We start from the raw sequence: 27,320 nt of genomic DNA, 5'->3' as shown, positions 1-27,320 counted from the left end.
GTTTTCCAGTCACTACCAATAGCTCATGGAGGAGAGCTTTGTTCACAAACTGAGCTCTTACTTCACCTCACAGGCTGTCAACTGCAATGCTGCTGCTAATCCATTTATTTTGTTAGTCTTGTGCTAATTTTTCATTAATGATCAAATCCACTCGATTGAAGAGTGCATCCCACTCTTTTCTGGAAGACAAGCAGGCTCTTATGATGCCAAATAACAGGGTTGGGCTTCTAGCCCCCCCAACCCACATTTTAGACATTTCTCCGAACTTTGCTGCACCTTGATTTCTTGTCTATGAAAACCATATGTAGGAATAGAGACATGAGACACATCTGACAGAAACTGACACCCACCTCAAATAGTTTTGCCTAAATGCCAAGTGCCTGAGATAATTCCCCTATAATTGTAACAAACCATCTGATGCCTATTAAAAAAAACGAGATCACCATTGAAGTTTTACAGTCTACCACTCAACCACTCAACCTCACAGCTGTACCTTACCAATATGAAGGTTTCTAAATGCCTTAGTTACCTTAGCCACAGAGACTGGACTCCCATGCCTATGCATATGTCCTTCTGCAACTGCTGTTGCCAAAGCTATTCTAACCACACCAATTTAAGACATTCTATACCAGAGCCATTACTGTGTCTGGACTTAAGGCTAATATTGTCTAATCCATACTTTCCTCTTACATACTAACTCTGTCTCTTTCCCTTCCAGTAAAGTCACATTCCATGTCCCATCCAATATCTATTCCAAGTGTCTTATCTGTCTAAGACTATCCATCACATGCCTGGCATTGCACCTGACTCTCACCTTTCATGTTGCAGGCAGTCAAACCACAAGATAACTCTAATGTACTATTCAGGTTTACTTCATACAGCTTACTGAGTTGCCCAGTCACCAGATATCATCTATTAACATCTACAAGCTTGTCTCCAGGGGTACCCCGGAAACTCCCTGCTTACATGCACTACTAATCCAGACAGGGCACATGTTGCCTTTATGTACCATATTTTCCACTACTTTTTTCCCACGCTTTGAACTCCTGCAGCTTAAACAACAAAGCGGCTAATTTATGGATTTTTCCTGGGTTTTTCCCGGTTTCACAAACTTCAAGCCAAAAAACTGAACCCCAGTGTAGACACCTGCGGCTTATTTATGTTCAAAATAAAAATCTTTGTAAAATTCAGTGGGTGCGGCTTATATTTGGGTGCGCTTAATAGTCTGGAAATTACGGTACCTTTCTAAGAATCTCATTAGTATTGCTTTTTGTCTGATTTCTCAAATCGTTTCACCAAGCTTAAAGATACTTGGAGCTTTAAGTAGACCGGTATATTTACCACAATATATTCTTGGTCCATAAATGAACGAACGTAGGTTTATAAACTTTATTTTATTGGCTGTATCAAACAACAATTTCATAATAATACACATTACAGTAGGACAAAATATTAATCATTATCTCAACATGCAACAGCACCAGTGGATGCTTACTGAGCCATTTTGTATATAGTGCAATATACATTATAACATACATCTAAACATTTGCTTAAATTGAAAAGAGGAGATAACAGTCCATGGGATACCCAATGCACTTTACATACCTTAGCAAAAACATCAGACGTCAGACATAAAATGCACACTTTTCCTGGAAATAACATACTGCAATCAACTGTAATATAGCAATCTTGACCTTTTTGGTGAGATTATAGAGTAATAATTGATGCAAGTTCATCATTTAGTATGGAGAAATATCAAATGCTTTATTTAGTATATAAAAATAACACATACACAGGAGTTTAGAATAGACTATACACAAAAGAGGTGTACAAGAACATGATATATGTATTTTTTGACCAGAAGATTCATGCTACATATCCATACTTAGAATGACAAAACTGGCCAGTAACTGTTTTTTATTTTTATTTTTTCAGGTTAACTCCAACAGTCTTTAGCCTACTAGATAGCAGCGATAGACTTCCCCTGCCAAAGCTAACTGACAGTATAGAAATCTTTCCTAACAGTTCCACAGCCATTATATGTAATTTAGTTACCACCTTAAATCTTAAATAAGCTTAGAGTCAAGATCCCAAAGGATCAGATTTTTTTTTCTTCATCAAATCTTGAAGCATTTACAGCAATACACAAGACAAGTGACACTGGCAATTAGATGCAGCTTAAGAATACTGGAATATGTAAGTGTTATTCCACCTGGGGATGCAGGTGGGCCAGCTCTAATGATGTGATGACTCAGAGAGTTCCTGAGGTAAGAATGATGATGTCCAGCTAAAATCTAACCCTGACCTTAACAAGGCTGTAGTCAGAGCACCTCCACATTGGGAACATTATGAACTGCAGCTAATTCCTTCTATTGATTTTTGGGACCATGTGTTTCTGACCTTGCAGCTTGCCTGATGTTTTTACAGCCCTGTGTTCGTCTTAGCATTGTGGAAGAAATCCACTAAGCATTAGTATCATAGAGTAAGCTCTAAAACACAGCCTGCTGGTTTCCCCTAATCTTTTACTGAGGCACCCGGCTTAAAGCCTTTTTTCCTGATTTTGTCAAAGCCAAATGTTCTATGTATATAGCTTTAATGAGTAGAGACGGTTTTGACTTTAGATAAATGCCATAGTAGCCTGTTTCTCTATATTTCAACCAGCACAGGCTTCATGCAAAAATTGGTTCACATTACAGTCCAAATACAACACAGCACCCTGGGAAAGAGATGAAGCGGTGGGCCACCAGAAAATGGCCTCCTTGTGGAAAAGTTGTACATTGAGGTATTGAGTCTAGTCCAGGCTTGCCGTTTCATGACAGCAAATTTATAGCAAACAATCTAAGCAGAATGTCAAGCAGGTGTCCAGCACCGCAGAGAAAAGCTGAACAGAACAGAGAACAGCATCCTAGTTGAGTCCTTAAGACAGAGAGCAATGGGTCCTGTGCGTTTGCCATGACTGAGCAGAGTGTTCTTTTTTTTCCAGTGAACTTCTTCTTAGCAGCACTGCAAGAAACTAGTATAATATGCATGTTTAAATCCCCCTGCCCCCAAATCAACTGTATTTTCTTCATCTGTTAGTTTGCAGTGCCTTCAGTATTGTTCCCTGCTACGTTCACAAGACAGCATGGGGGCTCTGTGTGGTTTCTTGACTCCTCATGTAAAATACTTGCAGCTTGTGGAGTCGATAAAACAGTCAACGGTGCATTTAAGATTTCCATAAGATCTGTAGAGGTAGAGTGACAAAAAACACATTATATTATTTTTTCCAGCAAGTCTAAAAAAAAAGTGATATTAGCATAAATCATATTGAAGAATTCTCAAACTGGATTATACCCAGGCAGATAAGAGTTGCAGGTTTGATATCCAAAGTCTTTCCCATCGCACTCCTCGGCTCCATCGTATCGATAGCCATCACCGCAGTATGCATGTCTGCACTCTGAGACACACAGATTAAAAAGTAAGTCACACAGGAGGACAGATCAGTTCTATTCAATGGAACAATGGTGGCATTTCATCTAAAAACATGTATCAGAATCTATACTTACTGACACAGCCGTCTGTGACCACCTTGTTTCCATCATCACACTCCTCTGCATTCACTACCTGCACTATTCCATCCCCGCAGAAACCATCCTGATCTGGCGCATGCTCGGTTGACTGAAATGGTGTTAGCTAGGACAAAAGAATTCAAAGTATTATTACATTCTCCAAGTTTAAGTTCAATGAATAAGTAAACTAAAATAATTTAAAAGTGTATAATACCTGAACTGGCAACCATCCATCAGTGTCTTTGAAATATAGAGTCCTCTGGTCTTTACGAAAAGCCAATGCATTATCAGTGTGGAGACGGTCCAGTTCTTCTTCATTATTCACCACAAAAATCTGCAATTGAATCAATAAAACCAACACACTATGGATATGTTGTGGCTTTTAATTTGACAGTGGTCATGGTTCATGAAGTGTTTTGATTATTTTAACTGTCAGAATACAGAAAAATGCCATTTCAGTGGAATGGCTTTTGGTAACAGGAAGGTTACCAAGGTTTTTTAAGTACTTCAAAAACTGATCTAAATGGATCTGGTCTAAAAAAAAAAAAAAGAAAAAGAAAAGATCTAGTCAGCAACTTATTTATATGCTTCATTTATCAACACTAGTTGATAAAAGTGCAAAAGGCAGAATTTCTTTTTACTTTAAAAATGCTGCGGTTTTGTTCACATGGTTCTCTACTTAATATTTATATATTGGATTTTTTTCCCCCTGTGAAATCATCAAATGCCACAAACATTATGCAGTTTTACAAACAAGCCACCTTAAATCTTAAATAAGCTTAAAGTCAAGATCCCAAAGGATCAGATTTTTTTTTCTTCATCAAATCTTGAAGCATTTACAGCAATACACAAGACAAGTGACACTGGCAATTAGATGCAGCTTAAGAATACTGGAATATGTAAGTGTTATTCCACCTGGGGATGCAGGTGGGCCAGCTCTAATGATGTGATGACTCAGAGAGTTCCTGAGGTAAGAATGATGATGTCCGGCTAAAATCTAACCCTGACCTTAACAGGAAAGCATCAAATGCCACAAACATTATGCAGTTTTACAAACAAGCACTGCAAAACACTACATCAGCATTATCCAGACAATTTAGCTCAAAAGGGAAAAACCATGTAAAACCACATAATTCCTGTAACTAATTATTCTGCAGATGTTCGATGAAGAATTTGTTATCCAAGTTAAAGTGATTATTTTTGTTCCCTTTTTATAAGTTTTATGAACAAAATGTAGAATCTAATACCATTATTTATAAATAGCAAATATTAAATTCAGGTATTCATGTAATATTTAATCAAATAAATAGCACTAGCTTACTGCAGGCACTCTGAGATAGCTGCTCCTGGAGTGATGGTTAAATGAGCTAGAAGGGTTGTTCATATTCACAAGAGAGTTACAGCCACAGTGGCCTGGGTTGCCTGGCTGCCCTTTCTCCCCCTTTGGCCCCACCACATACAGCCCTGGAGAAAAGACAGGCGTTCACAATGAGTACAGGCTTAGCTGAACTTTCTGCATGCATTTCTAACATTCAAGAATGTTTTATATATTTTTTTAACAGTTTATTAATGCAGGCAAAGATTTCATATATACACAAACTTTTATTAAAGCACGATTAATGCAGCACGCGTTTCTGTTTGACTGTTTTAAAATAATTTCAAACTATAGATATTAAAGAGGCGAATTAAAACCTTCAACACAACACACACTTGTTCATGACAAAGCAAAAAAGTCATTTTAATTACTAAATTTGTTTTACTGATGCACCAAGCCTCAAATCAAACACCTAAATCTGCCACGAAGCACACATCCGGCAATTAAAATGGTCCGTGTGGAAACATAGCAAAAGTTCAGTTTTTTGGTATCCTGATAATTTCTGTAATTTAAAGCACCATAAACACTTTGTCTTAATGCTATATGTTGAGTTTTGTGTTTCACTAATAATAAACATAAATTTGCATAAAGCATCCATATTTGTCCATGTGCATGTTGATTAGAGTATTAAAAGAGTATTAATGTAAGGTACATTTAGAACAGCTAAAATGTTCGATTAAGTTTCGATTACTCAACTCATGACAATCATGCAATTAAATATTTAATCGATTGACAGCCCTTATATTTATAAATAAATACACATACCACATAATTTAAACACTTATTTCTTTCAAAATATTTTAAATAGAATGCTTTTTCATTCTATTAAAGTTACAGCATTTTCTGAATGTCAATTAAACAAGTTTGGTCCTGTTTTTAATTACATAACAGTTAACAGTTGTTCCCTCATTAGCTTCTCGTTTTTGGAGGTTTGTTAGTGTTCGTCCATTTTAATAGAAACATCTGTACACCTGTTTGTTTGTGCAGTTATTGTGTATTCGTGCATCATGTGTCAGCAACACAATGTATAACATCTTGCAAATTCAATTCAAGAGCTTTAATTCAAGTTAAAATCTTACATCAGAATATCAAATGTGATCTATGTGATTATGAACATGGCTGATTTGAGTATTTCAGAAATTGCTGATCGCATGGAAACTTTTACACAAAGCAGTATCAAGAGCAAAGATGCCCAAACTAGGGTCTGCGCCAAAGTTGGTATGTGGTCACCTTGATGCCATATATGAGAAGAAGAAAAAAAAGCCTTTTGGAAAAACGACCAAAAATAAGGACCAACTTTATGTCTATCTATAGAGTTCACTGAATAGCTAAATTAAGCATTCAAACTCTGTTGTACAAGAAATTGGATTGTTTCTCTTTGTATTATAGGTTCACGGAACTAGACCTTTAAAAATAAAACTGCAGTAGTTAAGCAGATTACAGAATAATGTATTCTATTTATTAATTTATTCTTAAATATTAAAAAAAAGAAGCATGGCAACATTCATTTTTATATAATGTTTGGTATAATGCAAAATATAATTTTGGCCCATGGACCTCAATCAAGTTAGATTTTTGGCCCTTCATACGAAATATCTGCTCTCATGCTTACTCAGAATAGTGAAAAAATAAAAACCATTGTGTGAGTGACAGTTCTTTGAATGGACCCAATGGATAACTGAACATAAATGAACAGGTGTACAGGTGTTCCTATCAAAATGGACAATGAGTTTATCTGATGAACATTGTTGATATTTATTTTTGTATTTTCCTGCAGACAGCAGGTGTAAAATAGCACTATTCTCCTTAAAGTGTTATTATTTGCAATGTTAATTCAAGTAGTGCAGTTAGCTTTAGCTTTAAGGTTATAGAAAAAATTGGTTATATATTTTCTTACTGTCTTTTTATAGAGGGTAATTACATTGTATAATCTGTAGAAGTTTACACAAGGTGTCACATTAATGAAGTGGTTACATAACGTTTGTATATCTGTGAGAAACTTGGCCTCGCTGTATCAGTCAATTTAAAGACATGATGTCATGCCTCTGGACTTAAGCACAGCAGATCAGGTTGCACTTGGGCTAAAAAGATCCCTTGGTGTCATTGATTGAAATGTTCCCTCTCTTCTTTTAACTCTGTAACCCTGAGTTTTTTGTCACTATTCTGGTATTTAGAGGTTTCAATGCAAAAATCAGTCAGGAAAAGTAAACACTGACGCTTAGTTTTTGATTTCCATATAAGTGAAATGTCATAATCTTTAATTATATGCATTACAGTTGTACCAACTTCCTTGAGTATGAATGCAATTCCACTATCAGTCAGCATAGAGTTGAGACCTTACGTGTTTATCCTAAACACTTACCTGAAGCAGGCAGACCAGGTGGACCTGGATGACCAGGTGGTCCTTGAGGACCTGCTGGTCCCATAGGTCCTGTGAGTCCAGTGTCTCCTTTTGAACCCTAAATCAGATATCAAATAAACAAAAGATTATTTTTGTAATATAAAGGAAAATAAAAACAAAGCAGTTTTTTGTTCCAGAACAATACACATTATGTCGGTTTTATCAGTATTCAGAGAAAATTCCCTTACTTGTTTGCCTCTTTTTCCTGGCTGCCCAGTGGGTCCTCTGCTTCCTGGGATTCCAGCTTCTCCTTTTGGGCCCATTTCACCCTGAGCAAAGATCATGTAAATGCATTTACTAATGTTATGAGTAAAATGATATAAGTATGCAGATTAGAACTCATTCCTCACCTTCTGGCCAAGCATTCCTGTCAGACCCATTGTGCCCTGCAACACAACACAATCCACTGTTTGATGACAGAACTATATATCATTAGATTTCACAGCTGAAAGAAGACCAATCTCACCTTCTGACCCTTTGGGCCAGCTTCACCCCGGTCACCTCGTGAGCCCTATAAAAATTTGACAAGAAAAAACACTAAAGCATTGGCAATGCACGGTTTTGTGCACTCTAGAAAATTTTAAAGGAGACAGAGTCTTGTATGACAGAGGGCATGCAAAAGCACAAACAAAGATTGTTGCAAAACAAATGTACCTTTTCTCCTTTGTATCCAGACAATCCCTGCAAACATGCAGGAAAAAAGCAATTAAAATGACAAACATTTTATAATGAAATGTCAGTTATTTTGACATTTCTACCATTTGTCTCGGATTAATGAAGCTTCCTGAAGGACTCAAGTTGAGTTGTTTAAGTTGTAAGGAACACAGACCTTGGGTCCTATAGGTCCCCGTGCTCCAGGCAAGCCCATCAGTCCAGAGTCACCTTTCTCCCCCTGAAAAACCACACATCATTATTTATTGCCCTACTGCCAACATGTAGAGAATGTGTAACTATACAGTGTTTTCCATTTTTAAATGCAGCATCAAGCTCACCTTGGGCCCACTCGGTCCTGGCCATCCATTTGGTCCCTGTCGCCCTGGCAGGCCTGGGGAGCCAGTGCGCCCCTGTAGCAATGCAAATCTTTACACACAAGTTCCTGATCTGAGACTTTAGAGCTTATTAAAATAAAGCAACCTAATAGTATAGGACATACTAAGCAAAATGTACAAATGTAATCATAGAAAATTCAAGTTATGCAAGATGGTTAATTCTTTGATTAAATGAAGTGTCCTGTTTTTGATTTATGTTTTGAAACTGTTCAAATTAAAATGGAAATTTGCTAAAGAGACAACACAATAAAAACACTGTGAGGATGGCAAATCTGTTTATAAAAGGCAGAGTGATATTGTACATTAGAGAGAGAGACAAAAGAGAGAGAGAGAGAGAGAGAGAGAGAGAGAGAGAGAGCAAGCTAAGCAGCCCATCACACTGCTGACTTTAATTAATTGATGTGCAGGGAGCCGGAGACAAGGCTTGTTGGAAGGCAAATGATTAATGGTAGCTTTAGCACTAAGCTAAATTACACTGCAATACTGCAAGCGACCTCCATCAGTATCACCCTCCTCTTTCCCCGCTCATAACCCCACATCGTTCCATTTGTCCTCCATCCATTTGTGCACTGATGTGTGCCACTAAAACCTTCCAGGAAACTACACCTGCCCATCAGTGGAATTGTGGGAAGACAGCCAATGGGACATTCCATTAAGGGTTGCATATGGCTCAAGCTGTAATTAGGGTGACCACCAATGACTTCTGTTATTGATAAGCATGCAAACATCACTATACTGGGGACCTTCCTTTTTAATGCAATATATGAACACTATGCCTGCACCAAACCATAACCGTAACCTTAAAGAAACGTATTTTTACTAAAACCTTTAGTTTCTATCAAGAATTAAAACTTCATGTTTAACCAAATGTCCGCACTAGACCATTCTGTTAGATATTCCTATCCTATTTGCATCTTTGGTGCCCACTTTTACATAAAAACATGCCTCCTAGTAGGTTTTGTAGTGGTGTTTTCTGGACTCTGTGTCCTGCATGTCTTTGTCAAGGTTGCATTTAACTGGAATTGTGTTAGGCTTATTTTGTGTGTGGCTGCAGTGTGAAGCATGGCTGGGAACATGGCCAAAAGTATTGTGTGTGCGTGTGTGCGTGCGTGCGTGCGTGCGTGCGTGCGTGCGCGCGCGTGTGTGTGTGTGTGTGTGTGGGGTTAGCAGAGACTTTTTTCTTTCTCATATCCAGTTAGGAGAGAAAAATGTAATGGTTTATGCAATGATGCAGCATCCTACCCTTTGTCCGGGTCTCCCAATTTCTCCCTGGCAACACAGGAAAGGAAAAATAAGAGAAACAGTGCAACATGCAGGATATTACAGCACTTACACCATGAAAATGCTCCCACTTTGCATTGAAGCTGAATCCACACAAATCCACGCACATTAATTAATAGAAATAAACACTTGAAACATGTAGAGCTGTATTTACCAAAAAGTTCTACCTCAAGCTACAAGGGTAATGTAGCTGACAAGTAAGAAGCGCCATCTAATATATCACTCAATCACACTCTTCTAATGGGACATCAGGTGACCCAGTAACACTATATGTATATAAACAATAATATAAAATAACAAGCCTCCTGGGTCTGTCAGTTATATCAGCCTAGTAAGGTAAATTATTTATTGGCAGCTTGCATAAAAATATATATTCTGGATAAATATTTCCCTTAATCAGGCTGCAGTGTATTCTTCTTGACCGTGTGTAAGTGTGTTAGCGTGCATGTGTACCTTTTCTCCTTTTGGTCCCTTTGATCCTGGTAATCCAGGAGGACCCTGTGAAAAGGATTGCAATTTTACTTTCACGTCATAAAACTTTCAGGAGTTTCTACAAATCCTACAGTTATGGCAAATTAAATATGATTGGTGATACAGGATGTCTTCTTTCTTAAGGTTGTGAAAAGACAAGTTGCGATCCACCTGCCACTCATAAGAAGCCATGAAATACTCGATATATATCACATATCACACAGACAAGCAGCCGCTTTATTTAGAAAATGGCAGAGTAGGACTCGGGGCACTAGGCTGAGCAGTGTCTCGTTTCTAAGAAAGGATGCGTGGTACAGAGACAGTCAGTGGAAAAATCCTATTTCCGTCCACTCTAAATGTAGAGCGTTAATGTCCTGCCATGTAGTGGGGGTGGGGATTCATGGTGGTGGCGATGGGGAGGACCTGGTGCATCCGTCTCACTGCAGTAAGCGGACTACAGGAAGTCACACGGGTCTCATATGCTGAAGAGGGTTAGCACCATTGCAATTAAAGAACCAGAGGAAACAGCTGAACAGGATGAAATCTTAAAAGAGCTCATTGCACAAATTTCTAAATTGTAAATGTCATTTAGCCATGTGATACCTTAGCTGGAATAGCCAATACTGTTGAACTAGTGGACACATGACTGATTTGATGAATTTGGTGTAAGAAAGGGGGGGGTTTAACACCTGATATTCTCAAGACTTCCAATTGCGTAAGCACTAGACCACTTAATTCCGTCTGGGTAATCTTGGAAATCTGGAGTTTTTGGGGAAATACCTCTTTAATGGTACAAAAAAAAAAAAACAGTACTCCCTCTAAACTGGAAAGGAATATAAATTAATTTGTTGGCTGATTGGGAACTGTGGAATTTAATTCCTATAGAGAAATGTTTATGAGATACAAGCTGTAAACACACCAATCAGAGGTTGAGGTTGTACCTGAGGTCCTGCTGGTCCGGCTGGTCCGGGTGCTCCAACCTGGCAGACCTTGCCTGTTGACTTCTTGTCCTCTGTCTTCCCATCTCTCCATACATTGCCAGGATCACTCTGCAATGTAAAACATTAAGAACGTTTAACTTCATTGCCAGTTCTGGCTAGACACCGGCGTCGGCATTTGTGCCTTGGCAATATGATCTGGCTCGGTACGTACGTGGACTACATCATTGGATTATTGGACTTGTCTTTTTTATTCTACTTTCAAGTCAACAAGTTAAAATATACACACGAGGTAACTCTAGCAGCCTAATGATTTTTAGAACCATGACGAGATCCATCTGCTGATCTGTATCAACACCTCTTCGTTTTTACGCTCTGATAAGACAAGCATCTGAGGGGGACCACAGGATTCATGGAACCCCTCCAAGGACAAGTCACCACGGCTAGTGCAACAGTCACATGACGTACCCGAGGCTTGTGCCACAGCGACAGGGGTGGGGGGAATAACGGCGGAGGAGGCGGAGTCAGTAAACAGCACGGGTTAAATTTCTTCCTGGGTTCCAGTGCTTCCAGATCTGTGGTTGGGAAACAGAAGGAACATGTCAACAAACAGGCAGCATAGGAGCACAACAAGCAGTGCTTAGTGATGGAGCATGACAGCCAGTTGTGATATTGTCAGGCATAGAAACAAAGACAAACTACAGCTCTTCTGTCAAATGGTGGCTTTGTTTAGATATTTTTTCTTAAAAGGAATTGTTGCAAATAGTTGGATAGTTTTAGACAATGCAACAAATGCATCCACACAGCACTGAATTAGCCTGAATTATTATTCTAAATGCTAAAAACTAATCCCCAATGCTGCATTGGTAATTATTCTTCAGTTCCTTCCAACATTTAAACGCTGTCAGTGCTGTTTTTTCTTGCAGATGGATTTTCTGATGGATTAATTACAAATGTAGTGATTTTAATGTTCCAAATATGAACTGTGAATGTTATGGTTTGTTATTCGACATGCAAATGTATACAGATATTTATAACTAATTAAATGAGCCCAAAGCAGGAACAAATCAAATAGTATTTGAAACAGAAAAGCATGCCAATGTCAAGTACTCTGCCTCTTAAGCATTATCCATGGAATAACTAATTACTGTTGTTAGCACAGAGCCCCTGAACAAAACACTGAAATAAACAAGAATAATATGCAGTGCACTGTGGTGAGAAATATTTTCTTTCTACTACATCTGCAGGAATCTGCAGGAATAATTGCATATATAATGTACAATAATAATCCTGGTTTTGATGGAGTGCAAGAAAATCATCACAGATAATATCAGTTTTATGCAGAAAGACATTTAGATCAAGGAACATGATAATGACTGCAAGTCAACATTTCATGTATGCTGTTAGTGCACAAACCAAGTATGCACAAGCTGTATGCTCCAGGTTCCAAAGAGATATTAAATATGATGCGCCCAAAACAAAATCAGTCTTAAGTGGTCATACCTGCTGGAAAGGAGAAGATGTTGTCCATAAGGGAGTGTGATGAAGCATAGTGAAGGAGGAGAGGTAAATACAGTCCGAGTGTAAAAAGAAACATGCTGATTGACTGCAGAGAGCTCTGTACCTCCAACGGCACTGGCTACTGAACTGAGGCTTTACACCACTACACTCCCCCCTCTATCTCGCTCACTCACACACTCACACACACACACACACACACACACACACACACACACACACACACACACACACACAGCCTTCTTGTCCCTGCCTTCTTGACTAACCACAAGCCTTTGGGAAAAGGGAATGCCAACCAATGCCATGGTTAATATTGCTCCTTTGCATTGGCCCTGTGCTAAATATATAGTGGTCAGCTGCCCTTTGTAGCCAATGTTAACTTATTACTACTGGCACGCGCTTTGTTTTCCCCTGCCACACATAAAATCTAAAATAAAGATATATTCTGCGCTGACATTGGGTCGAATATGTGCATTGCCCCATTATATATATATATATATATATATATATATATATATATATATATATATATATATATATATATATGCACGCACACACACACACACACACACATGCACCAGCAGGTTATCAGAACAACCTGTTTGCTACTCAGCCTTTACACAGAGAGCATTGTCAACCAATGCAGTAGAAACACTAGCCTTTCCTTCCCCTCAGTAATAATGACATGCCAATTAAATAGAGGGCCACTTAAGCCTTGCAGGGGGATAAAACATCCTTAATGCAATTCACTCCAGGTGCCAATCCATCAGCACAAGAAAAATACAGACAGTGCATTTTAATAATCACATTTAATTTACAGCACGTTCCCCATAGCACACAGTGACATTAGGTCCACCCGCACAAGATATTACAAGAAACTGTGCATCCTTATTTTTCAAAATGTCAGCCTAACAGTGGAGACATGGCAACCGTGGAATCAAAAAGTAATACTTAAAAAGTACAGACATACATAATTACAGCTGTAAATACAGCAAATTATTCAACTTAAAACCAAGTGATGTAAGTGTTTGCAGTGTTAAGAGTGTCATCTAGGTTTTATTGTTCTGAACTGGTCTTTCACACTTCCAACACACACTTTCATGACACGTGAGACGACTTCCTAGTAATTTACCACTAAACCTGGGCATCATAATACAACCCATAAAGGCTACCACATAGAGATTTTAGCATTGGACCAGATTTAACACACTCATTCCATCAACACAACAGATTCACAACTTCTACAGGGGCTCATTGTGTTATGGGGGAAGTATAAATCTATATAAGGGCTGCTTTGTCTGGACTTTTCCTATTTCAGAACTATTGCTAGTCAAGTCAAATGTGGCTTTTCTACATTACATAAAGAGATAAAGAGATAACTGATCAATAATTCAATAAGTACAGGTTAAACACAGGTCAGGCCTGTTGCTAAAAAAGAGCCCCATGTTATAAAAATATCACTAATTACAAAACATCTGGTGATGAAGGTAAATACATAAAGGACAGGATTGGGCAGTTCTGCTGTCTACATTTAGAAGCTCACTGTTGAATCAGCATGCGCCACAACCACTTCCCTGTACAATACATTTTGTGCTTTTTATTATCATGGAAAAAAGCAAGGCACTGAGTGAGTTGTTATTAGGAAGAGAACTGGCTACTGTCCATCAGAGCAAAGAGGAGAAAGAGATTTCAGCAGAACTCCTTACAGATTGGAACGGGTCAGCCAGGGGAAGTCCTAAACAGACAGAGAGATAAACACAAAAGTGAGTTAGGGGACAGAATGAATAGAGAATAGAAAGGAATAGATTAGCGATTAATCTTTACTAGTGCAAGATGCTGTACAGCATATATTTAATTATTCAATATTTTATAGCAATATTTAGACAAATAGTGTAGATTTCTCTTTTGTTTAAATCTCCCTTGTTCCATTTATGAGGGTTTTTTTTTTTTTCAGTTTCTTGGTGAGCTGCCCAGGTGTGGCACATAATCACATAATGATTATGGTTTTGTACACCCAGAAGTGTGTTTTTGTGTGTTAATGTTTTACATTTTAATCATGATTTCACCTTTGTGTGCAAGAAGATTACAAAATTGAATTTCCCTGTTTATAGCTTTTCTCTAAAAGGTTTAGTGCAGCTTAATATTTTGCCATTTTGTTATTGCCCAGGAGAGCACACTGAACTGTCCAGCTTTCCTGAGGACCAATACAACCAATATATTAATATCATCTTCCTGACTCCCTGCTGTTAATATCTGTACGTGGAGCATACACCTCAAATCTGACACTTAACCATAGGACCAAAAATCTCTAGCCAGTCAAATGAAACGCATGAAACAAAAATGCATCAAATCTAACATCCTGCCAAATATCTTCTACTGTATCTCGTACTTTTCTACCATAACCTGGTACACATCCAGAATTCTACCATAATCAACACCAGAACAACATAAGGTTACATTCTGTCATGTACAGTATGCTGCGGGTTAATAAAACAGGGTTACCTGTTGCTTTCGGTCTGAGGTTGGGTCTATGAGCACGTTAATTAGGCTCGGGTTGGTTGTGTCCCTCAAGCTCTGCTGTAGGGCAGTGCGCAGTTCCTCTACTGTCCTGACCAGATAGCCGCGGCCCCCGAACGCACACATTACCTGCTCATAACGTGCCTCGGGCAGTAGTGTCACTGGAGGAGCTCTATAACACACACAAAAATGCAGGAAAATATTCTTATCAACACACAGTAAAAAAAAAAAAAAAAAACAAGCGTGGTTGTCCATCCTATATCATCTCACAACTTACAGTGCTGAATCAACAAAAAAATATGTATGCTTATTTCTACTAATGGTAAATATGCAAGAAAATATTTAGCTGTTGCATTTTCCTTAAAACATTTCCAATTAAAATACTGCTGTATGTGGTCAGCGTGTTTGCACCAATGCACTGCTCAATCTGCTTTAGTCACACCCTGGACCCCTATAACAGACCTGTTTCCTTCTGTCTATTTCTACTTAAGAAACTGGAATGTGATAGACAACTGTTTTATATCGTCGATTAAATGTTTTACTAGATACTATCCTGTCTGGCTTCTACAGAGACAGCCCTGAGAGCAGTCACAAACCCAGAAAACACTGTTTTTTGATCTCATATTTATACACATGTCTGCTGTCTTGTCTTGACACTATGAATCACCAGATCCCTAATTTCACTAGTGCTGACATCGGGGATGCCTATTCATTACCTCATGCCATTGCTAGTGAAGAGCCTTACTGTCTAGCTTATCTAGCTGCCTCTTGTATCCACATTAACAATGAGCTTAGTGATCTTCTCGTGATCTCCTCTCCCCTATCTTCAGTTGATGGACAACCTTTCTGAAACCTCAACAAAAAACACAATAGATATACGTTCCCTCTGCCATCCTTAAATACCCAATGACACCATCAAAAACCACACAGCTGAGAATCTTAGTGTGTACTTAGCATCATCAGCACATCAACCAGATATTTTTTCATAAATCCATAAGAAAATGACCACAGAACATCTTGCACAAGTAATTTCTAGACTCTCATCAATTTATAATCTCCACAACCGCCCTCACATAAAATCCCCACTGATGTCACAGCATTGGCATCTTGTTGCTGCAAGAATCAAATTCTTTTGTATAATTTTTTTTCCTTATCTTGGCATTTCAGACATCAAAGGCTCATGACAACTGAAATCCTCAACTTCAGAGCATTTGGCAAGTTCCTCTCTATGTTCTTATGGTGCTTGAAGCACAAGATCTCACTGCTTGAGTGTCTCATTCTCACAGGGTGAAATGAGATTCCCCTTGCAATCTGAAAATCCCTGTATTTTTATTCCGTCTATGAAGACAATTAAAATGTCTCCAAGATGATATCTAGAATAACAACTTTCTATCTACTTCTATCTACTATCTATTTAAGTTTAAAACTGTGCTTTTTTTTTTTTTACTTTTTGCCTTTTGTATTTTTAAATATATGTGTTTGAAACACTCTTTCTGTTACCAGTCTAGCAGTTGTACACATAAGCTATTGTCACTTGTTCTGGTTTTTTGGAGATGTGCTTTAGAAGCTTAGAGAAATAGTGCAATAAATATTGACAATTTCTTGATCAAATTAAATGTGGAAAAAAAAGAACTCTGGTGAATGTGGTGTCAGACTTTTGGGCCCCTCTGTACCGACCCCATGCCTACTCAACCTGTCTGGGTTACAGTGAAGAGATGTAGGACAAGTATACAGTAGGTTTACTGGTCAGCACTATATTAGGTTTTGTGTCTTGTCTTGTGTCGTCTGTCTGTACTGTCTGTCTGTACTGTCTGTCTGCACTGTCTGTCTGCACTGTTTGCACTAGGTTGCACTCGATGCACTTTATGTAACTTGTGTTGTAGCTCTATGTTGTTTTGTTTGTTGTTGTTTAGTGTAGCACCAGGGTTCTGGAGAAACGTTGTCTCGTTTTTACTGTGTACTGTGTACCACTGTGTATAGTAGAAATGACAATAAAAGCCTCTTGACTTGACTTGACTTGACTCACATGACGGTCATGTCTCCCATCTTCTCCATTTCCCTCCATGTCTCTGTATTCACACCGCTATATATGCCATTGTTGTTGATGACAATGATGATAACTGGCAGCTTATACCTGTTCAAGAGACATACAGTTTACATGTAGCAGTAGTAGAAATAATACATACAATAGTACAAACAACAATAATAACAGCAATTTGATGTCTGCATCCGACTGAACAAATCAGAGCATACTAATGGATTTTTCTATTTTGGTTACAAAACATGTCATGTACACTTTAAACCTAGAAAAAATTATGAGTACCATTTCTTTAGATCTACTAGTTTGACATGTACGGTCATCATTTTTCAATTTAAAATGCTTAAGATGTGTGTCTAAATATCTTGAAATCTTGAATTTCCTTTTAAAGTTTAACATTAAACCCTGTCAGGACAGAACGGTCCAGTTTTCCATGCAAATGTGGATGTCGCTTCTAACACAGGCCAGTATGTAAACAACGTACATAAGGTAAACAAGCCAGTATGCGAGCAATGCCACTTGCATTCCAGCACACATGCAAGTGCTAAAGGGTAAACTCATATGCTTTACCTGCACATGGTCTCGACCTCCATGCCTGAGAAGCCAAACGCACTGTCTCCTTCCACACACACCACTCTTCTGCCTGTGTGCTGGGCCTGCTCTAATACTGCTGCTGCAATGGCAAAGCCAGGTCCCACTCCCATGGTGCCGAATGTCCCTGCATCCAGCCTGCAGAAGAGATCAAAACATGACCTTTTTGGTAAGTTACAAGCTAGCATAGATTTAGCTTAGAAAGAGTTAGCCTCGATAGTTCAAACTTTGCTGTATTGTTTTCACAAGTTTTTTTCTATAGTTCTTTTCACAATGGAGATTGTCTCAAAGCAGCTTTACAGAACTTATGAATTAAAGTGAATTATGTATATTTACCCCTGATGACTAAACCTGGGGTGACTGTGGTAAGGAAAAAAATCCCTAGATGAATGAGGAAGAAACCTTGAGAGGAACCATACTCAAAAGTGGAACCCATCCTCATTTGGGTGACATCAAGTGTGTGATTATAAATCAGAAAATAATACAAAACAGTGGAGAGTGAGAACTAACATGACTAACGTCCTTTCTACAGTCTTATACGGTCAGTTGACTTTGAACCAGGAGCCACTCATATAATAGCTCAACATTTGAGATCATCATAAATCCAACACCAAATCCTCCATGCCAGAGCCTGAAGAGGTCTTTTTGAAGAGGTCCAATGTCCAAACTCTACATGACGTGGGATCCAAATGGCGCTGGTACGTCTCTAGATGGTTCGGGATGTTTGCGGGGTCGGCATCTACTTCTATGAAGGTCCGTAATCTTGATGAGGTGGGACATGACTGGAGCTGGCATTACCTCGGGATGAATCGGGATGGGTAGAGAAAGGTCTGTGGTATCAATCCATACATCGCCTAGAAGCCTCAGCTATAAATCTAATAAATTACTGCAGTGTTGCTTAATTTAGTAACATTAGTTTACTCTTTCCAATCTGTCAATCACCACAACAATAAAATACCCTGTGATGCTGAAAGGACTGATATGTAAAAGACCTGTGTCTGGGGAGGTAGTTGAGCAGCATGGTGCGGCCAATATCCATGGTGTTGGCTCCTTCGCTCACGATGACACAGTCTTTGGGTAGGTGTTCAGCAATATGGTGGAATGCTGTGTAGTAGTTCATTGGTAGAGTGTTTTGGAGAGAAAGAGCCTGCATATGAAGACAGGGTCAAGAAAAAGTAAAACACAGAAGTGAAATTATCACTGAGCAAAATGATATGCATCAACTTAGTCCGTTAGCAAATGTTATTAAGTCAGTCCCTTACCTTTGATATCTGAGCATTGGAAGCCATTTTCTCTTTCAGGTTTATCCACCACTCTGTGTTTGCTGGATACGTCCATTTGTTTGATCTTAAAGTTTTGAGCAACTAGATTTAAATTGTAAAAAAGGCAAATTGTAGTAAACACACTGTTAAGCCTTCACATCATCTTCTCTTACCTCGTGATTTTATATATTTGTGGCAAATAAAGGCAAAGGTGAAGTAGTTACTATTTTGGATGTCTTTTCAGAAACTACATTTAAAGAAAAACTTACATATTGCATCTGGCAAAGTTTACTAAGAGGTTTATCAGTAATGTATGAAGTACTGAAATAAAAATGCTGAAGTAATAATTGACTAAATAATAACATGTGACATGAAGGTCGTGAATACCTGGCTGACAACAGCCCTGACATCTCCCAGTAGTGCTGCTGTAGCTCTCACGTTATTACTCAGCTCCTCTGCACATAAATCCACCTAGAGGAAGAGGGAGAGAGAGAGAGAGAGAGAGAGAGAGAGAGAGAGAGAGAGAGAGAGAGAGTAAGAGAGAGAGAGAGAGAGAGAGAGAGAGAAAGAGAGAGTGTTAGAAACACTGCAAAATATTACACAAGCCAACAAAACTGTGTACTACTTGTAATCATTCAACCCTCATACTAATTGTTGGGATGAATTAAGAACATTAAAGATAAATGTCGCTATATGGATATCCCGATATTTTCTAAAATCTACTCTACACTTAACCTACCTGAATAAGTTTCACATCAGGGCTAAATCTGGGAGGAAATCCAAAGTGCAAGATCCAGTTTAATCTGGCCCCCAGCAGCACTACAGCATCTGCCTGCAGCAGAGCTCTGAAACATAAACACAGCTTTTTTCCATGGTTTATACTGATAATTAAAAAACACTATTCAAACACAGATATAAAAATCTAAGATTTATGTTAGAAATGTATTCAGATTAAAGTGGAAATGCACACACCTTGAGCGAGCAGCAGCCACACAGTTGGGATGGTCATCAGGAAGTACTCCTTTTCCCATTGGAGTGGGCAGAAAAGGCAACCCACTCAGCTCCACGAGCTCTTTAATTTCATTTTCTGCCCGGCCGTATGCTGCACCTACAACAGGCCACACATACTATTCTCATGAGTACACAAAGTAGAACTGTAGAATACAGTAAGACAGCATATGGTTTCAGTGTCACCTTTGCCAATAATGAGCAGTGGTCTCTGAGCCTGTTTGAGCACCGTGAAAGCTTTGGAGATCTCGTGATTGCTGGCCAGGCTCACTGGAGGAGGAGGACAACAGGATGGAAACCTGTCATTACAGAAATAATCTGCATGAATGACCCCAGTGTAAGTTTGATAAAATGGAAGAAAGGTAACCAGAAAACCAGAAGAAAATCCACACAGGAGAACAGAAATATTACCCACTGTGCCACTTTACCACCCTTACTTTCAGTCACATGAATGACTCAACAATAAGTCCGAAATCTGCAGATGAGAAGCAAATCACACAAAAGACAAATCGCTGGAATCACCTAACAGTTTTCCGGTCCGTTCTTGCGTTCACCATGTCACCAGGGATGTCTATGTAGCAAGCTCCTGGACGGCCATAAATACTGCTCCTTACTGCCTGGTAAAAAAAAATATAGCAAGCACTTATATAACAAAATAGGAATCACAAACCACAAACTAAAAAAAATAATCTAACTTTACCTTTTCAACTACTGCTGGTATCATAGCCAGGCTCCCTGGACGGGCTGAAAACTTGCTGTAAAGCCGACAGGCTTCTACCTGATTCAGAAAAGAGAAGAGATATTCAGTTTAATGCCTCCATTTGATGTAAGGTTCAAAAAAGAAAAAAAAAAGGGAAAAATCATGCTGCTCAAAATCTCATATAGAGGCATGAAAAAATGGACAGATGGCCAACCCTTAACCACCTGCGGAAATTCTTGAAATGCTCCAGTTGTCTCTTGATTCTGATCTGAGGAGCCTCCGATGACTAGCACAGGCCTGAATTTAAAAAAAGAAAATGGATTCACCTTTGTATAATACAAGAAATCACATGATCACTGAGTATTCAGACACGTTACCAGCAGTTCATGTTAGCGTTCGCCATTCCACCAAGAGCATGGATCAGCCCAGGTCCAGACACCACTAAACACACTGCTGGACTGTAACAGGGCAGCAAAGAAGAATAAGGGTGAAGATTCAGGCACAAAAAGCAAATGTACTGATTGTAGAAAAGAAAACTCATTTCAGGGAAACACATACTGTCCAGTTAAATATCCAATTGCAGAAGCAGCATAGCAGGCCTGTTGAACGCAGAGATGTGTATTAAATTTAAATATAAACTGAAATATATTTAACTGTGTAAAAGGGTCAAGCATGTTTATGTAAGAAAAGCTGTAGAACCTCGAAAACCTTAAAACAATAATCAACATTTTATACATTTTAAAAAGAGTAAAAGAGTACATTAAAAGAGTACTAAGAATCACAGAACCCATGAAATTTAGCATGACAATCCATTGTCTTTAAAAAGACAAAAAAAAAAAAAGGGGGAATTAAATGCTAGGTTTTTGCATGCTACAGATATCCTGGAATCTCTGACTGTTGCAAGTGCTTCAGGTTTAACAGGTAAAACATGAAACAATGCATTCTTTTCTTTTTTTTCCATCAAAAAAGTTGTCTTTGTAATCTACATTACAATGTTTGCTTCTTTATTGACATATGGTTTTATTTCTTCCTCTTTTACATGTATTTTTTTTTTCATTTTATATTTTGAGGTTATTTATGTTGAAAAATAGCACAAATCATGAAACATTTTTTAATTGCACATTGCTATTGACATCAATCAAAGCAAATCTGTCAATTATATATCTAAACACTTATCGCTCTTTATAAATATATTTATTATTTATATCGATTTTTATTTAATAATATAGCAGAGACTCATCTAAAGTTATTACAAAATGAATAAGAGGCTGAAGGCAGAAAAACTAAAGTGAAAAACACTAGACTAGACTATGTGATAACTACAGAGACCATTAAAAACCTAAACTGATAACATAAGGAAGAAAAAAAGAGGAGAAGTTGTTATACAGCAGAAGCACATGTGTAAGTTACTAATTCCAGTATTTCTAGTAATTCATAAATAACTCCACACACATTTCATCATGTATTCTGCATGATACTAACTAGTGGTCATAGCTGCTTTGCTCTGTGTACGTTTTTGAATGATTTGATTAACTGGCAGTGAAGTGGTGTTCTCTTACCGCTTGTTCATTGCGCATGCCCACATACTTGATACCAGCAGCCTGGGCGGCCATGGCAACCTCAATGATAGGAACCCCAACGATGCCAAACATGTACTCCACATTCTGCAGTGTTAGGATTAGTATTAGAACATGTTACATTGCATTGTACCAAACTGATTTAAATTATTTTTGATATTTAATTATTATATGAATATTATATTTATATTAGGGTGCAAACGTTGCAAAAGTTCCGTTTGGTGTCCTGATGATTAACGTAATTTAAAACACTATAATTACTTTAAAACATTTACAAGAAAATGTCTTCATGCTTTAGGTTGAATGTGGTTTCACTAATGATAAACATACATTTGCATAAAACGTCCATATTTGTTCATGCCCATGTTGATTAGAGTATTAAAAACGTGAAAAGTATTCATTTAGGTTACATTTAAAACAGATACAAATGTGCGATTAAGTTACAATTAATTGAGCGCTTACTCGTGACAATCGCGATTAAATATTTTAATTAATTAACAGAACTAATGTTTAAATTAAATGATATTACATTATATGCTGAAATGTAATAAACAGATAAACTCCTGGTAGCACAGGTTAATTATTATATTTGATGCAATAATAATGAAATGTGCTGTGAATATTGAATGCAAGCTTGAGAATAGATCCAAGCTGATCATTTAAAAAAGTTCTAGTAGGTTGTCTATCTTTGCATGGCAGTAAATATTTGATACTTGTGACACCTGACTTTTCCAGCCATATGTGGTTTTTCCACTGTTATAGACAAATTGGTGACTATGTCTAATTAAAATCAAATTCGAATAGACCAGATTTTAAAAAATATCTCTGCCATGCAGCCCTGCAGCTGATTTAAAGGCATTCTACAATAACAATAGTGTTAGATTTGAGTGGCATGGGTGTGTAGCGCCTCACAGCAGATGCTCCACGTTACTTCTCACCTTCCAAAAACACTCTGGGAGTGTGAATGAGTGTGTGCAAGGTGTTCTGTAATGGCAAGCATCCAATCAAGGGTGAATTCCCAACTTATTTATACAATATTTAAAGGATATCCATATATGCACAGATCCAAAGTGCTTACTGGACCCAGGACCCCCCATAAGGCATAAGGGACCCCCCCCCATGACAAGTAAAAAATGGACTTAGGAGGGTCCCCAAGATTATTTTAGTAAAAAATATATGAATTACACAACAACCCCCCCCGTAAGACTTCACACAATTCATACACTGATTGGCAGTACAAATCTTCCTCAAAAGGTTGAAAGGTAAAGGGGTATTTTTACTTTTCACATGTACCTTATAGCACAGTGAAATTCTTTGTTTGCAATCCCAGCAAAGTTAGGAAGCTGGAGCCCCTGGAACACAGAGAGTTAAGGGCCTTTCTCAAGGGCCCAAGAGTTTCAGCGTGGCGATACTGGGGCCCGAACCCCTGACCTTCTAATCAGTAACCCAGAACCTACCACCTGAGATAATGCAGTAGTTTATTTGTTAAACTTGCAGTTATCATTGTACTTTCTCTTTTCATAGTCTGCTTTTTGTCGAGGGGGGTCGACTTGATTTGTGGGCTGACCCAATGTCCGCCCACCCACACAAAGCCCCGCCCTTCTAAAACATCCGGAAGTTAGAATTTCACTAGCTTTAGCTTTAGCCAGGGCTGTCATTCCATCACATTTATGTCCACTTTTATTGATTTCCTACTTATCTGCATGAAAGCTAAAAAATCAGCTCTATAAACATGTAACCTCTACTCACAATTATTTTAAGGCGGTAAAGGTGTGTTGGAGGCGGGCCTTAAAATAATGATTGACAAGAAGCCAAGCCAATACAATACAAACAAGAGTTTCGGGCCGGTAGGCAGGTTCAGTTTTACGCAACACACTTGTTTTAAAATATTATCGAAATAATTTTTGTTGCATTGTGTATTTTATTTGCACTGGAAAGTAATAACATTGTCTATTATCACACATTCAAGCGTGTATTTTGTAGCGTTTAAATTGTTGTGAATAAACCAATCGTTGCTTTATTTAACCATCTAAAGCTGTTGAAGGTTCTGGAGCTTGGAGAAAATCAGTATAAAGTAATTTCGGACTGGTTCACTAACCTGAGCCTTAAGTGATTCAGCAATAAGCTGAGCTCCCGTGAGTTCTTCCATAACTTTATCTCTAACCGGCGCAGAATGAGAGCAGCGCGATCAAAGTGCAGGAAAGCTGTCAGCACCACGGGCGCATTCGAGCTGATCAATAGTGTCACAATCTGCGCAGTCTGTAGAAACAGTCTCTATACCCGAAGTCATGTATATTGGATCAACCCAATAACTATAATTACATATGTCTTTTTCCTTTAATGCATCTATTTAAAAGTAAATAATAATAATAATTATTATACAATCCTTAATCCTTTGACAAGAAAAACATCCCATCCTTTTAAATATAACAATAAGAAGCATAAAGCCATGTAAATTTACTATAAACAACTCTGACACTAGGGTTCAAGCAGCTATAAGTTTTATGAGGTATCTATTACTAACCAAATCAAACAATACAGGATATGTTCAATATATCTGATCATTACAGATATAATAATATATCACAGCTGATCTAATGTTATTCAACATCAAAAAGGCCATTGTAGAGAAGGTTGTTGTATTTGTCCAGTGCAGTATATGCCAGATTGCTGTCTCCATCTTCTACCATTTGTATTTTTTTGCCTTCAGTTTGTGCTTCTCGACCATCAAGATATGACTGTAGAATCTGGAAAAACTGGAGACAATGTGGATTAATAAGAAGAAGAAAAAAAGAAGATGAAGATGGAGAAGAAGAAGAAGAAGTAGAAAAACCAGAAACTGACATTTTCTTCGCTATATACTTGTATTTATCCTCCCTTTATCCAAATAACCCAACACATAATAAGGCATAATACAATGCATTAAAATGTTAAAGGAGTCAACAATATTACAAAACACATCTCATGATAGCAGGTACATAAACAGTATTAACGATCAGAAGGTGTTCAGCTCACCAACATCCTGCTTTTTGGATTGCTCAGAGATTTCCATTCTTCTGTACTCGAGGGATCCATTTCAAGTGAGACCATGAACAATGCTGCTAAAACCAATATAGTCAACCTAGTGCACACACACATACACACACATACATTAAAGATCATCTTCAGCTACTTACACCCTTCCTCAGTGAGAATCAGAAGTAGCACTTACATTTTTTTAATATTAGTCTTCAGCATTGAATTGCAAGTGAATTTTCTCTGCTTCTCTCCCTATCCCTCCTTTCTACCTTTTTATACACACAGGCATAGCCTTAATGAAGTATTCTCACCTTCCAGATAAAATTAGTAGTTCCTGTTGAAATAATTGAAGGTCACATGGTTTATTGTGTTATAATTAATGCAGCATTGAGAGATATGACTGTCATTAACGTCTCACTCATCAGAATATCACCGTTAATAATGATGTACATGAATTTGCCCTTTGAAAGATATGCAGACTATGGTAGAAAAACCCCATTAAGGACAGAGAATGCAGGTTTATATTTCCTGGGCAGTGAGAGAGGTGTGCAGAGAATTCTGACCACTAATGACTAAAGCTTATACATGAGGAACTTTCTTTTTGTGCGCTTCTCTTTTCTTTTATAATTTAAGATAAGAAAAAAAAGAATGAGTCACTATACTTAGATCTTCATCAACGTTCTATTAATCCTGGGATGCATTAATTATTTTCAGAAGGCAGTTGTGCTCTTTGACCATCCAATTAAAGGATGTGAAAATGCAGATGTTATTGAACATCTGATTTATGGTCCCTGAGTCCCAGAACTTGAAATCTGATTGGTTAAAGCCACAGCCTTCAAGCAGCATGGATTGTAATCTACCGAGCATCCGCAGCATTCATTGAAAAGGGTTTACAGCAGATACCCTCGCGCCAGGAACACGTGATGGCTGAAATCTGATTGGATAGAAACTATTAACTTATACTTACACTCTGTTGCGCTGCTCACCAAAAAAAAACGTGTGAGAAAGAGAATAGACTATTGGGATTAATTCAAAACATATTCATGGACAAAAACATGTTAACGCAAGTCAGTGATTCTGATGGAGTTTAGGCCAGTAGAGAAGCCTTGTTGGAATGCTGCTTTTCAAAACAAATTAGTCGACCAGAACTATTGTATAATCTATATTATTTAATACTGTAGCTCAAAATGGTTCTCTCCAGCTAAAAATGTAACACTGTGTTCCACAGTAATGTTGGAGTAGCATTATTTAATGTCTTAACCTACAGTTATGCCTAATTATATCATGATTACATAATCTCAATCACCAACTTCTAGCCAACTAAAATAATTCTCTAAAAACTTTGAGAAAACACAACTGAGTAGTTGAGGGCAAGGGCTCTAACATTTGCAGCTTTGGTGATGCTGGCATTTGAATTTCCAACCCTATGATCTGTAACCCAATGACTAAACCACTTAGACATTATTGTCGTCTTCTACATAAATAATAATTGCTGATAATCTTTAAACCATTACTATGCAGAGTTTTTTTTTTTTTTAAGGAAACCTGATTATATTTGCATTACACCATTAAGCATTATTTTATAAGCTACATCAGCAGTTGAAACTGGGCATGAAAAACAGAACCTGACTCATGCAAAACACAAAAATGAAATCACATTTCTTTATTCAGCCAACCATAAAATATACATGAAGCTCTTGTACTGAACAACAGGGAGCAGTCACTTTGCCAGCTACACTTTTGGCTGTCCTGCACAAAAGCATAACACTGCTTCACGTCCATTCAGCCAAAAAAAAAAATTTAAACCAAGATGAATATCCAGTTTCGAGTCATTCCAAAATCAACGTGAGAAAAGACAAATAACTTTATGACATACCAAGGATCAAGTGATTAGCTAATCAAAGCAAGCCAAAAACAGATAAGAGCAAGGAAAATATAGAACATATTCATATTTCACCATACAAAGAGACCAGATGCTGTCCTACCATTGGTTTACACAGTGTTCTTCATTCAGAGCAAAGCATGCTG

At 37.9% G+C, this 27,320-nt stretch overlaps 3 protein-coding genes across 4 annotated transcripts; all 3 read right to left on the bottom strand.

The window, feature by feature from the left end:
* Positions 1-1,384: 1,384 nt before the first annotated feature.
* On the bottom strand, positions 1,385-13,055 carry colq (collagen-like tail subunit (single strand of homotrimer) of asymmetric acetylcholinesterase). Of its 2 annotated transcripts, XM_046848376.1 has the most exons (17): positions 12,567-13,055; positions 11,532-11,638; positions 11,067-11,174; positions 10,108-10,152; positions 9,616-9,642; positions 8,317-8,388; positions 8,154-8,216; positions 7,979-8,005; positions 7,791-7,835; positions 7,675-7,710; positions 7,513-7,593; positions 7,286-7,382; positions 4,870-5,012; positions 3,763-3,882; positions 3,546-3,672; positions 3,334-3,436; positions 1,385-3,223 (listed from the first exon to the last, which is right to left on the bottom strand). In XM_046848376.1, exons 1-17 carry the CDS (start codon positions 12,658-12,660, stop codon positions 3,154-3,156), a joined length of 1,365 nt encoding a protein of 454 aa, XP_046704332.1. In that variant the 5' UTR covers positions 12,661-13,055; the 3' UTR covers positions 1,385-3,153. The 2 variants fall into 2 exon arrangements, with proteins under 2 accessions (XP_046704332.1, XP_046704333.1); XM_046848377.1 differs by lacking the exons at positions 11,532-11,638; positions 12,567-13,055 and having other exon boundaries at positions 8,317-8,404; positions 11,067-11,149.
* A 320-nt stretch (positions 13,056-13,375) lies between these two features.
* hacl1 (2-hydroxyacyl-CoA lyase 1) lies at positions 13,376-24,508 on the bottom strand. The gene is made up of 17 exons (XM_046848619.1): positions 24,373-24,508; positions 22,257-22,361; positions 21,256-21,296; positions 21,075-21,155; positions 20,922-20,994; positions 20,698-20,775; positions 20,520-20,614; positions 20,184-20,296; positions 19,962-20,097; positions 19,729-19,834; positions 19,377-19,460; positions 18,990-19,091; positions 18,720-18,874; positions 17,707-17,865; positions 17,125-17,232; positions 15,084-15,270; positions 13,376-14,316 (listed from the first exon to the last, which is right to left on the bottom strand). Exons 1-17 carry the CDS (start codon positions 24,421-24,423, stop codon positions 14,284-14,286), a joined length of 1,707 nt encoding a protein of 568 aa, XP_046704575.1. The 5' UTR covers positions 24,424-24,508; the 3' UTR covers positions 13,376-14,283.
* Positions 24,509-24,793: 285 nt separating this feature from the next.
* LOC124385215 (uncharacterized protein C2orf66 homolog) lies at positions 24,794-25,463 on the bottom strand. Its single transcript, XM_046848394.1, has 2 exons — positions 25,290-25,463; positions 24,794-25,030 (listed from the first exon to the last, which is right to left on the bottom strand). The coding sequence occupies exons 1-2, from the start codon at positions 25,434-25,436 to the stop codon at positions 24,875-24,877; spliced, it is 303 nt and encodes a 100-aa protein (XP_046704350.1). The 5' UTR covers positions 25,437-25,463; the 3' UTR covers positions 24,794-24,874.
* Between the last annotated feature and the right edge of the window lie 1,857 nt (positions 25,464-27,320).

The sequence above is a fragment of the Silurus meridionalis genome, chromosome 4 (assembly GCF_014805685.1).
Source record: "Silurus meridionalis isolate SWU-2019-XX chromosome 4, ASM1480568v1, whole genome shotgun sequence".
Lineage (NCBI taxonomy): Eukaryota > Metazoa > Chordata > Actinopteri > Siluriformes > Siluridae > Silurus > Silurus meridionalis.
The sequence above is the reverse complement of the archived record's forward strand: the minus strand, read 5'-3'. Positions and strand labels throughout refer to the sequence as shown.